This window comes from Manacus candei, unplaced genomic scaffold (assembly GCF_025592945.1).
Source record: "Manacus candei isolate 608988 ecotype Guabito, Panama unplaced genomic scaffold, ASM2559294v1 h1tg000006l, whole genome shotgun sequence".
NCBI classification, from domain to species: Eukaryota; Metazoa; Chordata; class Aves; order Passeriformes; family Pipridae; genus Manacus; species Manacus candei.
Window position 1 is genome coordinate 172,863 of NW_026138054.1, and position 14,819 is coordinate 187,681.

At 57.5% G+C, this 14,819-nt stretch overlaps 1 protein-coding gene across 1 annotated transcript in view; it reads right to left on the reverse strand.

Annotated features, from left to right (window-relative positions):
• Positions 1 to 1,217: 1,217 nt before the first annotated feature.
• Positions 1,218 to 14,819, reverse strand: part of NUDCD3 (NudC domain containing 3) — a 30,307-nt gene continuing 16,705 nt past the window's right edge. Inside the window, exons 3-6 of the mRNA XM_051808880.1 lie at positions 13,344 to 13,476; positions 8,945 to 9,088; positions 2,881 to 3,069; positions 1,218 to 2,312 (exon numbers count right to left, since the gene is read on the reverse strand). Of these exons, the coding sequence (XP_051664840.1) occupies positions 2,202 to 2,312; positions 2,881 to 3,069; positions 8,945 to 9,088; positions 13,344 to 13,476 (577 nt within the window). The 3' untranslated portion in view covers positions 1,218 to 2,201. The remainder of the gene's footprint in view (positions 2,313 to 2,880; positions 3,070 to 8,944; positions 9,089 to 13,343; positions 13,477 to 14,819) is intronic.

Here is a 14,819-nt window from a genome sequence, read left to right on the forward strand (position 1 = left end):
GTCTCCACAGGGGCCCCATAACCAGAACATTCCCCCCGCCGGGACCCCTTTATTCCAAATCACCCCTAGGAGTGGAGGACCCAGCTCTCCCCCTAAAGGCCCCATATCCAGTCGCCCATCCCCGGGATTCCCCCCTAAATAGCTCTGCATCCAAACCCCGTCCCACGGATTCCCCTCCAGGACCCCAAATCCAGACCCACATCCACCCTCCCCCAAAAGGCCCCACACCCAGACCCCTCCCAAGAATCTCACACACACCCCCCACCGAAAGGACCCCAAATCTGCACCCCCCTCCGGATCCCACATTCTCCCCCTAAAAGACCCCAATATCCAGACAAGCCCCTCGAGTACCCTATATCCACGCCCTGCTTTCCACCTCCCCGGGGACAACCCCTTCATTCTCCCCAATACCGAGGCCACCCCTCCTGCATCAGTGTTACCCCAAGTAACCCCTCCAGGCTCCAACCCTTCCCCTCCCTAAGCAAAACATCCGGGAGGGGCCTGGGGGGGGCAAAAACACACACACACACCCCCGCCTTCCCCAAGGGCACCTTGAAGCCCCCCAGTGCCAGTGGCAGGATACGGGGTGCATTTTGGTACGGGGATCACGCACAAAAGGCCTGGAGGCCACCAGCAGTCCCAGAGCCCGGGGTATCCCGCCTCGCCCGGTGGGTGGGCGCGGCCCCCCCGTCGCGGGTGGGCGGCGGGCGGCTGGCGCTGCCGTTGCCATGGGGACCGTGGGCGGCCGGGGGGCCGCGGGCCCGGTGTGCACATCACCACCGGGAGATGCCGGCACCGGCGGGGGGGATCCGGGGGCAGCACCCCCAGTGCTGGATGCCCACCACATCAAAACTAGCCAGCCTGCGGGGATCCCATATCCACGCCCCCACACCAAGGACCTCAAAATCCAGCCCCGCCCCTGGATCCCATCTTCCAACACCCCCACGCCCAACGAACCCCAAAATCCAGCCCCCCTCGGGGTATCCTCTATCCACCCCCTCCCGGGGATCACAAAATCCACTCCTTGCCCCACAGGAATCCCATATCCAGCCTCCCCAGGACCCCAACATCCTCCACATGCCCAGGGCCGATGCTGGCAGACAGACACCCCAGGCGTCCTCCTCGCGTGTCTCCGTGCCTCCCCCACAAGCGAGGCGCTGGGGCGGCGGTCAGGCACACTTGTCCCCCAGGGATGGTACCGAATCACTCGCAGGCCCCCCCGTGAGAAATCTGTTTATTGCAAACTGGGTGTGGGGTGAATGGAGGGACAGGGCGACGGCCGGGGACTCCCAGCCTACCTATCCCAGGGTAGGAGGGGCAGTGGGAAGTTGCAAGAGCCAGGCCGGGCCTGGGGGGAGCCAGGGCTGCCACATCCCCCCTCTCAGACCCCAAAGTACCATGCCAGGGAAGCCCATGTTCCTGGGGCTCCTGCCCACTAGCTGGAGGGGTGGGCTGCTGGCTACAAGGGGTGGGTCTGTAGCCACCCCCGAACCCCAGTGCTGTGAGGGACACCCCCACTGCTCCCTGCTGACCCCTGGGGAAGCGGAAGCAAACCCTTCAGTCTGGCTGGGGTCTCTGCCCACCCCAGGGTGCCTTGACCACCCTCCAGTGATGGGGTTGGGGGGAAACCAGAAGGAAGACTCCCGCGGGGCTGGGCAGGGGGCAAGGGCAGCACAGCCACCATGGGAGACCCCAGAGCAGGGTTGGCAAGGGGATTTGGGGGTGCCAGGTGGGCAGGGTGCAGGCAGAGTGCAGGCAGGGTGCAGGGCAGGGGAAGGCTCCCGCATGTGTCCCTTCATCCCTGCTGCCCGTACCCAGCACCCAGCCCTGGCCACGAGGGGCAAAGCTGCCCAGAGTCAGGGTGGGGAGGGCTCCACACCCCCAGAAAACCCAAAAGCAGCATACTCATCCACCAAAAATAATAATTATGTCACCCAACATGATCTGTCTATTCCGGAAAAACACAGAGCGTCGGCAGCGCGAGGCAAGGGGAGGCAGGGGAGGAGAGGGGTCTCGGCGCCCGGGTTGCCGTGGTGACAGGATGTAAATCTGCCCGCGCCTGGCTTCCCCGCACTGCACCGATGGGTGCTGGCAGCGTGGAGCAGCGGGTCATGGGCACCCGCACGGAGTGTGAGAGTCCCAGTGGGCATCCGGGAGGTTTCTCCTCTCCCTGCTTCGTTTTTCAGTTGTTTTTGCCACCGTCAAAACTGGACGGCGCCAGGGGAGATGTTGAACATGGAGGGGTCGAACTTCTGGCCACGGAACGGGGAGCCCTCGGTGTCCCAGCCCTTCTTTAGCATCTCGTGCACCTTCTGCAAAGAGGCCACAGGCTCTCTTCAGCCCACGCTGCCCCCCGTGCCCCTTGCCCTCCCCTGCCCCTTGTCCCACAGGTGTCAGGGCTGCGTGGCCACCCAACCAACGGAAGGGGACATAGGAGACACCAGCAGTCCACCCAAGTCCATGCCAAGGGCATACACCACCCCTACTTCTCCTCACTGCCCAGGACAGGGCAGATGGCAGCCAGGGCAGCACCAGGCAGCTCCTGGGTCTGGCTGAGCCCAGACCCATGCGGGTTCATCCCAGAGCAGGGCCATCTCTGGGGAGAGGCACACAAATGTGGGGCCCGGCAACAGTGCAGGTTTATGGGCATTTGCCAAGATGCCAGGAAGGGGAAGACAGGAGTGAGTGGCAAAAGATGGACCAGCTGAACCTCATGCCCCCACAATGTTGATGTGGGGGGACAGTGAGTGAGGAGGAACTCTGAGATGGAGCAGAGCTGGGGGACTGCCACATGCTGCAACCTTTTCCTGGGAATGGGACCCTTAGAGAGCCAGTGGGAGGGCCAGGCTGGGCTGGTGGCGCAGGGTGGCCGGCACCTACCAGCTCGTGGCTCTGGGGCTTGCCCTGCAGCTTCTGGTGGTAGTCAAAGGTGAGGCGGTCGAGCACAGCATGCTCCTCCTCATCCACTGTGGCCATGGAGCGCTCTTTGTTGATCTTGTCAATGTCGATCTGCTCCTCGCCCTCCAGGATAGCATTCCACCAGTACTCGTCCCCCTTGTTCAGGTTGATCTATGGACAAGGTGTGGGTCAGGGAGTAGGGAGAGGAGCCCCCATCCTGCCCAGGACATGGTACCCCGGCCCATTCCACAGCTCTAAGGCAGCGATGCAGAGCTTGGCCATGCTGACAGCAGCATGGGGCTTGCCCAGGAGCAGAGGTCCAGCTCACAAGGATCCAGCCCCATGGTTGGCAGAGGTGGAGGGATGTTTGTGCCTCCCTCCCTCAGCGGTCCAAGGGTTTTGCACAACCCCACCACAGCCCTCTGCAGCCCCAGCTCAGACCCCAGGGCTGAAATTCTGTCCACACCATGGCTCAAGGCCAGGACCAGTGTCCCTCAGTGGTGTACCGCCCACGGGTGACACCAGCCCAGGGCCGCACGGCTGACTGAGCAGCAGCAACAGAACCTAGGACTGTCAGACAAGGAGACTGTGTCCGGTGGAGTGTGGGGCTGGGGCTGCTGGCATGGCCTTTCTCACCTTTCTCTAACCCAGAAGGAGCCCTGGTCTCAGTTCTCCTGGCACTGGTTCTGTGGGTGGCAGCGTGGGTGACAAAGGAGGTGAGAATGTGCTACCTCAGCTCACTGCCAGCACCTGCTTCCTGTGGCACCGTGGCTCGGCAGCAACCTGAGGGATGGATGAGGATGCTCCAGACAATATCCTTGCTGGGAAAAGCCGTTGGCCGTAGCCGTGGGCATCCCTGATGCAGTGCCTTGCATGGAGCTGGCTGGCTGGAGGGGTTGTGCCAGGGCCAACGTGGGGCATCTCACACCAGGAACTCCGACCTGCTTTTTGTTTTTCCAGGAAGAGGGAGCTGCTTTCTTCTATGTTATTTTAGCACTAATCCCAGCAGCAGGGCAGATTTATGACATTCATTAGGCTCTGCAAAATCATCAATAAAGGCAGACAATACAATTTGCTCAAAACTCCCTGGAAGCTCAACGGCTCCGGAGGGGAGAACACAGGCAGCCATTCCCGTTACAAAGCCAGGCATCTCCGCAGTGTGAAGAAAAGGAACCAATTAATACAGGAGGGGGTGGCTGGGGCTTAATCCTTCTGGGAGAGCAGAGCCGGTAAAATATTCCAACTTGGGGAAGGCGTTAGTTTTTCCAGCTAGACAGGCATGCTTGTTCTCCTTTTAATTGCACAGTTCCACTTCGGAGGGGAGGGAGAGCTGCCAAGGGTTTGCTCCTGGGCTTCCCAACCCTGGGTGGGCAGGCAAGGGAATGGCAGGAGCCCCCAGAACATCACCCCTCAGCCAGCAAGCCAAGTGGAGGGGCAGCAGCCCTGGCCTGTCCGTGCCTGCAGCAGGAGCATCCTTCAGGCTCCTCAGGGTTTGGACCATGAGGAATGTCCCCACAGTGCTGGTGGGGTGTGAGTTTCCCTGGTGATGGCTCCACCACAAGCCATGCTCTCACAGCATCACTGGGGAGCATGCATGGCTTGGTACATCCCTACCAGAGGCAGTCTGATGGCAGAGGAACAGACAGGTGCTGCAGAAGTTCAGGCATCACCCCATCTCCATACCAGTGTACTGCAGCCTGCCTGAGGGGATTTGCTCAACCCTCTTTATTCCAGGGGGACAGCTGTCAAAGTGGGACTCACTCCAAGGTGGGAGCCCCACTTTCTGATGTGAAATGCTCATGGTCCAGGGCAAAGGTTGCTCTATCCCTGTGAGTTTGGGGTTTTGTGGTTAGAGGCAGTGCTGGAACACTCACCGTGGACAGGTCTCACCTCCAGGATGGGGGACATGGACACAGGTTGATTTCCTGGACTGTGACTGCTGATGTTCTCTGTGGAAGCAGCCCATGCTTGGCTGACATCTGGGTTACAAGAGTTTGTGGTGATGGAGTGCAGCTGGTGCCCTTTCCAAGCGCTTTGGGTGCCCAAAGGTGGGGGTAAGGGAGAGATGAGAGGCTGTGGCAGGTCTCTGGGCAGGTCTCACACACCAGCCCTCATCCACCCACCCACCGAGGAGGCTCTGGCATTTGGCTGACAGTCCCCCATGAGGCTGCAGGCACCCTCAGGGAGAGCTACAGAAATGGGGGCTCCAGGAGGAAGCAGGGCTTTTTCCACAAGGACAAATCCTGACCTGATTATGTTTGTCGCTTCCAGACAAGGCAAAGCTTTGCTGCACTTGACACTACTGCTGAGTTTCCCAGTCAACAGCTTGGGCTGACCCCCCAGCACCCCAGAGATGCAGTCACTTGCCAGAGGAAGGATGAGGTCCCTGCAGCGTGTCCACACCTTTGGCCAGGCTTTGGATCTGCCTGGTGGGTCCCAAAGGCATAAAAGCCCTGCTGAGTCTTTTGGGGTGCATAGGGAGGCAGGAACAGCCTCTGCAATGGCGGCCTAAGGGGAGGGAGATCGCGGGGGGCACACTCCAATGCTGTATCCTAAGAGAGCAGCGTCCTCAAACTGAAGTGCTCACTTCCCACAGCCAGTGTCCAAAACATGTCTCAGCCACGTAGGGAAGGGCTGTTCCATGGAAAAGCACAGGGGTAAGGATGGATTGTGAGGAATGACGAGACAAGTCGGCAGGAGGGACCCTCCAGCAGGTGAAAGGCATCACTGGCATGGACATGGCATCATGTCCCATTTCCACACCCTGCTGGGAAGGTTATGACCCCTCATTGTCAGTGCCGGGCTTTGCCATAGCACGAGGTTTCTTCTCCAATCCCAAATACCTTCTCAGAGCTGGAGAGATGCTGGCAAGGGGTCTAAGTAGGTCTTGGGGAAACAACCTCTCTCTGCCTGCTTTCCTACTGGAATCACAGCAGCCCAAAGTCACCTCAAAAGTCACTGGGAGGTGTTTAGGGGGACAGGAGAGGCAGCAGTGGCATTCCTAGCACTGTGTGGAGGGCAGGGCTGAGAGAGGCATCACGGAGTCATGTCCCCTTGGCCTCGTGGCTCAAGGGATGACAAGCCAAGACTGTAGTATGTGTTCAAGGTAGGACTTGGTGACAAAAGCCCAAGTGTGGATAACAAAGGCTGAGAGGAGGAGAAAAAGAGAGGGAAATGGGGAAAAATCCTCCAAAACGAAAATAATCCCAAATGGTGTTGTGCACAACACCCAACGGGGACTGCTAAAAACAGCTCATGCGAGGTTATTTTAATCTCGCTCTCGACAAGCGAGCGGGTGTGACAGAGAAGGGAGAGCACAGGGATGACACCACACACCCAGGGCCAGGGTACGGTGCAGCACTATGGGCAGCGGGACCATCCTGGGACACAATCCTGAGCAGGAGGAGGTGTGGATAGACCCCTGCCCCATGTCGGCAGAGCACTCCACTGCAGAATGACACCAGCTGAGTTTTGCTGCCGCACACGTGGCTGTGCCAAAGGATGAAATGAGAAATATGTTGGTGTTGGGCTGGCCTACAGCCAAGAGAACCCCATGGAGCAGAAAGGGGAAGGCAGAGTGGCCTCTGAATGCTGGTGAGGGGAGTGTTGTGGTTGGTGGAGAGAGAGTGACACGTAATGAAGAGGATACATGGATAAGACCGCCAGGCAGGATGGGGGAAGCAGAGCTTAGAGGGGTTGTAAGGCAAGATAATCTTCCCAGGATAAGAGCTGGGGGAGCAGGGAGGCTGGCTTTGGAGCATCTGTGAACGGCATCCCAGAAGGGAGGAGGACAGGGAGGCCAAGGATGATGAAAGAGCTGTAACAGCAGACTGGAGAACAAGGGGTTGACAATCCCTGACATGTCCTGCAAGAGCACAGGGAACTCAACAGCCTCTCTGCACAGAGCTGGGACCTTCCCAGATGGACAGGACCAAGCAGGAGAGATTTTACCCCCTTGGCGCACAGACTGAGCTCTGCTGCAAGGATCACCTCAACTCACAAAACACAAACATGCAGCACCGAGGAGTCCCAAGCAGTCCCCGAGGTGGGCAGGATCTCCTCAGACAACCCCAGCACTGGCACTGGGTGAGTTTGGTTTTGGCTGCATCATCATTCTGCCAGGGAACGCCATCCCTGGGTCCAATGGAGGCAAGCCAGGTAGCACCTTGCAGGAGGAAGACATCCCCAACAGTTGTATTTGAAGCTCACACAGAGCTATACACAAACTGGGGTACAGAAAGGGTCTGTATGCCCCGTCAGCCCCAACCAAACCCCAACAGCCCCATCCAGGCGCTGAACAAAGCAATTCATTCCCACAGAGTGGGTGTCTCCTGATGAATGAATCAGAAGGAGTCGCAAACCACTTCTGGCTACTCTGAGCATGGGAAAAGGAGATGCTCCTGGGCAAGAATTCCTCACGCTGCTCCAGTTACCTTACAGTTCTTCAAGCGAGATCTCATCCCACCATCAATATGTTGGCAGCCAGCTGGAGATCCTCACAACCCTGGGTTCATGCTAATTTGAGGCAAGACCCAGCTCTGGAACTGGGGGTGATGGGCCCACTCTGCTCCCCATGCTGCCCGTGGTCACTTCAGAAGGCCCCAAGTCTCACTCCGCCTACACCATTCCCAGCCTCTGACAGGTATTGAAGACCCATCACCTCCCTTGCTGATCCTGAGAACACCCACCCGGGACTCCCTTCCATGCTGGAGAGCAGCCACCCGTTGGGCCATCTCCTCTTCAACAAGTTTACACTTTTCCAGGATTGTTTCTTTTTCCAGATTAGCTAATATTCAAGATGCTTATGAACATTTACAAAATGCATGTAAAAGAAGCCACAACCTCCTTTCCACATCCCTCCACTAGCCTGACAGCATCGAAGAATCTCCTCTCCCTTGCAGTGACCTCACTCATCCTTTTGGTCCCAGCCTGTCACTTGGGGTACATCCCAACGGATTGGCAGTGGCTGGGTGACACTGAGCAGCCTCCCTACACACCATCTGCAGCATTCCCGAGTCTGGCAGCACATTCCCACTCCATTTCCCATTCAGGGGGCTTGGATTTGGGTGCCCATCTGCTGACACTCTTGTGTCATGGGGTGAAAGGCTTGGAGTCTGTTCCCTCCCCCACAGGGATGGCATGTATCCCCTCCTGGGTCTAACGACAGCCTTAGGACTCCTGAAACTCTTCTGGAAACTCTGCTTGGAAAAGGATAGGGCAAAGATGGCCACAGGAAGCAAAATTCCACTCCCAGCACAATCCTGGCCCCCAAACTGGCACAGGAGTCTGGGAACTGTTTGACACTTGAGATCTCAGGGCGATGGGTAGAGCCCCCACAATAGCTCCAGCTGTGGACACAGGTGAACTCACACCCTCAGCCTGCACATCTGGAACACACCAGAAACAAGGCTTGGGGCTGGGAATCCACCATTAACACAGTTGGGTGCCAGCAGCCCCTGGACCACTTGGACGGGGATGATTTGGGGCAGCAGTCACACAGCAAACCACAGGCCTGCTGAAGGCAGACAGAGAACGAGCCACAGTGTCCACTTCAAACAGGTTAAGTAGGAATCCCATGGCAGGACAGAAAGGAATGGCAGGAAACAGGCACCTGCCAAGATGCCAGGGCCAGAGCAGGGCCAGGAGAGTCGGAGGGCAGAGTCAGCAAGGCCAGGTGTGCAGGACCGGCGCTGCAGTGCAGGGGCATGTGCTGGGATCGGGGACAGTGATGACCCCCAGGTAACAGCTGTGCTCCCCCACCTGCAGCTGGAGCTGGGGACCCCCTCGCCCAGCCTGACAGATGTGCTGCTCAGCCAGCACCCCGAGGGGCACCTCAGGAGCAAGGGAGGCAAGGCATGGCACACAGGAAAGGACAGCATGAGCCAGATGTTGGACAGGCAAAGCCAGACATATATCTTTTCCCAGAAAAGAAGCCTTTTCTTGAGCCTTTTCCACCTGGCTCAAACTTCCAGCTGCTGCAGTTTCCCAGGTCAAGCCTAGTGCAGCTGCAAGCCAAGGAGACATGGCTGGTGCAGACTGCCCTTACCAAAATGCACTTCCCGGGCTCCAGGCTCCACAGGGAACTCTCCGTATTGATCTTGTGGGTGAGTTTCCCTTCCATGAGGACATGCTGGTTGCTCCCCTCCAGCACCGCTACGCGAATTGCGCCACTGCTGATATCCACAGACACCTGGAAACACAGAGAGAGAGACAATAATCCGGAGTGTTCCTGCTTGCCCTCTCACTGTGTGAGCTGGGGTGTGGGGTCAAGTGCACTCGCCAGGGATGAGAGAGAGAAGAGCTTCCAGCACTGCCTGCAGCGGGAGGGTGGGAATCCCGCTGTCATCTCATAGCAAACAGTGACAGCTTGGAGGAGTGAGGGAACCTCTCCAAGGAGGAAAGGCAGCACAGTTCAGCAATTGGGGTCCTTGAAGGATTCGAGGCAGCTGGTTCTACCCAGTGCCTCAGTTTCCCCACAGAGAAAATGTGTACCTGTAATGCTACAGGCCTCCACACAGCACTCAAAGGTTGGCACCTACTTGCTGTGACTGAAGCTCTTTAGGAGCAGGCTGTGTGCCCCTCTGTCACCATGATGAGCTGGGTATGGGTGTGTGTCATCCTGGTGGCTGAGCGGGGCCAATTTGGGGGGTTCCTACACTAGGGCTGCAGCAGCTCGTCCCCCCTTTGCTGCACTGTGCCGAAAGCAAACTCCTTGGCTCTGCTTCCGCTGCTGGAGCCAGCTCTGGGCTTAGCCCAGGCCTCCCATCAGGCGTGCGAGGAGGGGCCGCGTGCAGGAGGAATGCTGCGGCACAGCTCCCCGGCACGGCTCCCCCGCTCCCTGCGATGGGGACAGCTCTGTCCCCAGGAATGGGGCCAGCTCCCGCCCACAGCAGCCATATGGGGAACCCTGCTCCGACCTGCCACGCAGGTGACATGGCTGTCCCCTGGGGAGACAGAGGCAGCCTGTGACAGGCACGCAGTATCCTTGGTCTCCGGAGAGACCATATGCTCTCTCCTGTCCCCTTCAGCGCTGAGCTGCTGCCAGCAGAGCCCGCACCAGGCCAGGGGTTGCAGGGAAGACCTGGCTGGGAAGGGGCAGGATTGTGGCCCCCCGGCACTGGGCCGAGAGGAGGAGACTGCGGTGAGATTTGCCTGCATTCTCTCCCAGAGTTCCCCCAGATCTTCCTCCCGCTCTGCAGATCTCATTTGAAATGTTATTACATTATCCATTACCTAGGAGATTTCCAGCGGCTCACTAGCTCCATGCAGGCAGGAGACAGGCAGAGCTGCTCCAGCAAGGGAGGGCACCATGGTCGGGTCTGACTGATGTCACCTGGGTACAGCCCCTGAACCTGCTGTGTGTGACAGGGAGCTGCCAGGGCTCTGGCAGGAGCAGAGGAGGCTCAGCGCACACAGCACAGGGTGACACAGGACTAAGCTCTGACACAATGGTGGGGAGCAAGACCACGGTCACTGGGGATCAGGGAAGGAACATGAGGATGAGAGAGAACAACTGGCTGTCACCCGGCATGTGGCTGTGGACAGCCTCTACGAGAGTAGCTGCTCCTGGATGGGAAACACCTCCAGAGGGGCTGAGCATGGAGCAGCTCCCTCCAGCCCAGGGCTGAGGTCTCACTTCAGGGATGAGGTATGAGGATGAGGCTCTGCCTTCCGCCACCACTACCCGCCCAGGCCCCGGGTGCAGGGCAGGGTTGCTGATGCCAGGCTCTCAGCACGGCACAGGGCCTGTCCAGAAGGGGTCCAGGGAAAAAATGGAAGGTGACTCCTGAGTCACCTTCTGAGGGGGCTTCTTTGTGGTGTGGAGGGTCGGGGAGGCTGGACACATGGAAGGCACAGATGCAGCATTGTGGCTTTGGGGTCCACAGGGACAGGAGTAACCAAATGTGAGAGGGGTTTTATTCCCAGCACAAGGCAGCTGTTGGAGCTAAGGGGCAGCTTCGAGGTGGCTCTGGGACCAGCCAGGTGTTGGGAGAGGGAGCAGAGAAACCCAAATGGAAGAAGGGATCCAAACTGGGCAGCCTTCACCCAGTCCCTTCACTGTGCAACCAGCCAGAGTGAGAAGCAATTGCAACACCTGTTTCTATAACTGCCCCGCAAGAAGGTCTCGCTCGGCACACCAACCCCCCAGGAGCAGGGACAGGGTACAGGGGCAGAGTACACCCCACTGGAGAGCCCTGCCCCTCTGTGCATGGAGGGACATCTCTGAGAGGACTCACATATGCACAGGGTGGTGCCTGTGGACAGTCCACACCTGGGGGAAGGCCAAGAGCAATTCTGCAAGGAACACATCCCCCTGAAAGCACCCCAGAGGCTTCAAGGCTGCCTGTCCCTTGCCATGCACTCCCTATGAGCACCTCTGACCCCCAAAACTCCTGGTTGACTCAGTGCTTCCAAGGGAAGCCAGCTCTCAGCTCTGTGCCACGGCTTTTACACCACGGTGATTTCTGTGCACACGGAACGCCCACACCCGCCCACACAGATCAAACAAGCAAACACAGACTGAGAGAGGAATCAAGCTTGTCTCCTCCAAGCCCAGCAGAGAGAGAGGCCTAGAGTCATTATCTCTATTTAAGTGCTCGGATAGGTGGGCCTCTGTTGCACCCATAAGTAAATCAGATAGGTGGGGACCAGCTACTCCATCACCCATTCCTGCTCCAAGGACACTTTTTTTGAGCTCCATACAAGGAAACCTTAAGCTCACCAGAGCAAAAATGTGCCATAGCAACAGCCCAAATCCCAAAAAGTGTCATAAGGAAGACTGAGAGCAGCATTAGAGCTGGGCAGACTCTGAGCCCAGGGACCAAATAGGGAGATTTTTAATCTCACCTGGGCAGGTAAAAGCCAAAAACCTGATAATTTTTTAAAAATACGAAGGTGTATGAATGCAGGGGAATGCTGCTCTTATACAGGAACCCATCAACAACACAACCAAAGTCCATGGAGCTTTATAATGGCTCTGCACCCTCCTGCTCTGGCCCAAGACTCAGCCTGTCTGCTCCCATTCCCCTGAGGCTGAAGAAGAATTAAAGAATCACTTGGAAATGGAAACTCAGATGCCAAGGGGAGCCCCAAGAGGCATGAACAAACACCAGGAGACAGAGAGCACAAGGAGAAGGGAAGTCCAGCGCCTGAACAGCCGATTGCTCTGAGGGCAGCATGGGCAGACATCAGGGCAAGGGCAGGCAGAGTTGTGTGCCCATGGGCACTGGTGTGGGAAGGGGCTGTCCTGAAACCCCCTCCACTCTGAGGTGCAGGGACTTTTCCACAGTGACGGCAAAGTCTTGAGCCAAGGAAAGGTCGGGAAAGCATATCCTGTCTCCACTCCCATGAGCTCCTGCAGGCCCCTGCATCATTCCATGGCCAAGGACAGGGCAGACAGAGCCCAGTGTGGATTTTGGCAAGGACACAACTCCCCCGGCAAGGAGGGCACTTTTCCATGGGCAGGGAGAGGCATCGTGATCGCAGTATGATGCGGAGGAATGGAACATCCGTCTGGACGGGCCGGAATCCTTCCAAGAAACAGCCTGGGTTTGTTTTAGAGACCTGCTGGGAGAGATGCATCTCCCAGGGCCCTGCTGTGCCTGTGGCAGCCATGTGCTCCCTCACCCCTCCGGCCCAGGCTGCTGCTGCTGCTGCTGTTGCCAGTGACACTCCTTGGCATGCCGAGGAGCTGTGTAGGCTGAAGCGGGTGACAAACCCCAGTGTGCTCCTTTCAGCTGCCCTGGAAGCAGAGGAGAGCAGGAGGTGGGGGAGTACAGGCTTCCCAAATGGAAAAGTACAGAATCAGCCATGGGGAGGGCAACACTCGAAAGAGTTTGAACTTCTGGGTCCAACCAAGACCAGCCATGGGAGGGAACAGAAGCAGTGAAGGAAAAACAACGTGACCACAAGCAGAGCAGAGAGGTTCCTGCCTGAGCCAAGCAGGAACCTCTCTGCCTCTTGCCCACACAGCCAGCCAAGGAGAGGGGCTGGCCCTCAGCCTGTACCCCAGACCAGCTCCCTTCCACCCAGACCAGGTCAAGCCACACACAGGCTGTGCCTGATGCAGTTCTGCAGTGCCAGAAGAGCTGCTCCAGCAGCTCCCACTTCCAAATGGAAGGCACCAGAGGCACAACTGAGGAAGGGGCATCCATCAACAGCCAGGCTCCGAAACCCATGTTTGAATGTGCAGGTGATGGAAACAGAGAGAAAAAGTGCAGAAAGGGCCAGGCAGTGCCAGAGAGCCTGGCTGGGACAGAGTAGAGGACACTGCAGCTCAACAGGAACATGAGCAGGCTGGGACCATCAGAAAAAAGCACAACCACATCCTTCTCTTGAAGAACAAAGGATAAGGAGCCTTCCCATTCCAAACACAGCTTCCCGGGAAAGCTGGGCACCCTGATGGAAAGGGAAATGCTAAAGACACACCAGCAACACCACTTTACCTGTTTGCCTTTGACGATGTGCTTGGGCACAGGCACTTTAATTTCCAGGTCACTGTAGTCTTGGGACCAGGTGTAATTCTCTCGCACAGCTCCATTGTAGCTGTCAGGGTTTGTCTGGAACTGTTCCTGTCTCCTGGTGGGGGGAGAAAGGGGTGACGTGTTAAAGATCAGAGCCTGGAGAGAGCAGGAAGCCTGAAAGCAGGATGCAAGAAGCCCAAAGGAAGGGTATAGACTCTGCTCGGTCATCCTGCAGCATCCCCAACACTGGGCTGCTGCCCAGCCTCTCCTTCACTGCTGGCTCTACATAAGGAGCAGGTCCAGGTCAGTAGCCCCAGGACTCAGAGGGACCTTGGCCACCCTGCCCGTCGTGGGTGACTTGCAGTTCCCTCGCCCCAGTGTGCCACAGTGGCAGTCAGGCTGCTGACAGGACAACTGGTGAGACACAAAATTATTTGGCTGCCCAAAAGGTGCAGAGCTGGCCCCTGGTGGGCTCAGGGCGCCTTTCTGGCCACCTCCACTCAGCAAAGAGCTCCTCATCTGGTCCACCTTCCATCACAGTTGGAGCAGGGACACTGGCATGTGATGGGGGGGTGTGGGCTGTCCCCCAAGCCACTGCCATGGCTGCAGAGGTGGTGGCCCATGGCTGTGACCTGAGTTCACTGTGAAAACACAGCACTGTTTTTCCCCATCCTGATTATAGTGTTTGAGAAAGCCACCAGCTGCCATGACCAGGGCAGTTGGTGACACAGAGGTGATGGAGCTGCAGAGCAGGATGCCTGAAGAACCAGCCCAGGGTGCCTGAAAAGTGGATCATGAGCAACACTGAGCAGAACACTGCCTCTTCCAGCTGTGGAAACCTCAAGAAAGCCGAGGAGACAGCTGCAGGGGTAAAATGGGGTTTATGAGATCCATAAGCAATAATTAATACAGTGTTTCCAGCCAAGAAAGGAAATTGCCACACCCGTGTCCCTTTCAGCTGCTGGGCTGGCAATCTATTCCACTGAACCCTCCCAGGGAGGGCTTTCAAATAAAATCAAATCTCCTCTAAAGATAGCTGCAATGCTAACAAAAGGCAGAGTTATTTTAAAATGTTTTGATACACACCTAGACTTCAACGTGGAGCTGGATAAACATGGGGCTCAGGGACTAATGTAAGGGGGGCCAGTGAAGAGCAGCCCCAGGGAACAGTCGGTCCTGGGGAGCATATCTCCCCGTGTCCCACTGCCTTCCTGACACCCCCACACTGCGGGACCCTCTCCAGCACTGGGCGGGGGTGGCTCCAGCAGCACGGCACCCTGAGGATTATGTAAGACCCAACGATTTTAATTAAATTAGGCTGTAAGACGGTCGGAGGGGGCTGTCAAAGGCGCTGTACACACCTCTCCCTTTTTTTCTCTCAGTGGTTTCACGGAGTGCACTGAGGGTTTCATCCACCCTGTTACACACACCTGTGGCCCAGGATGGTTCTGATCCGCT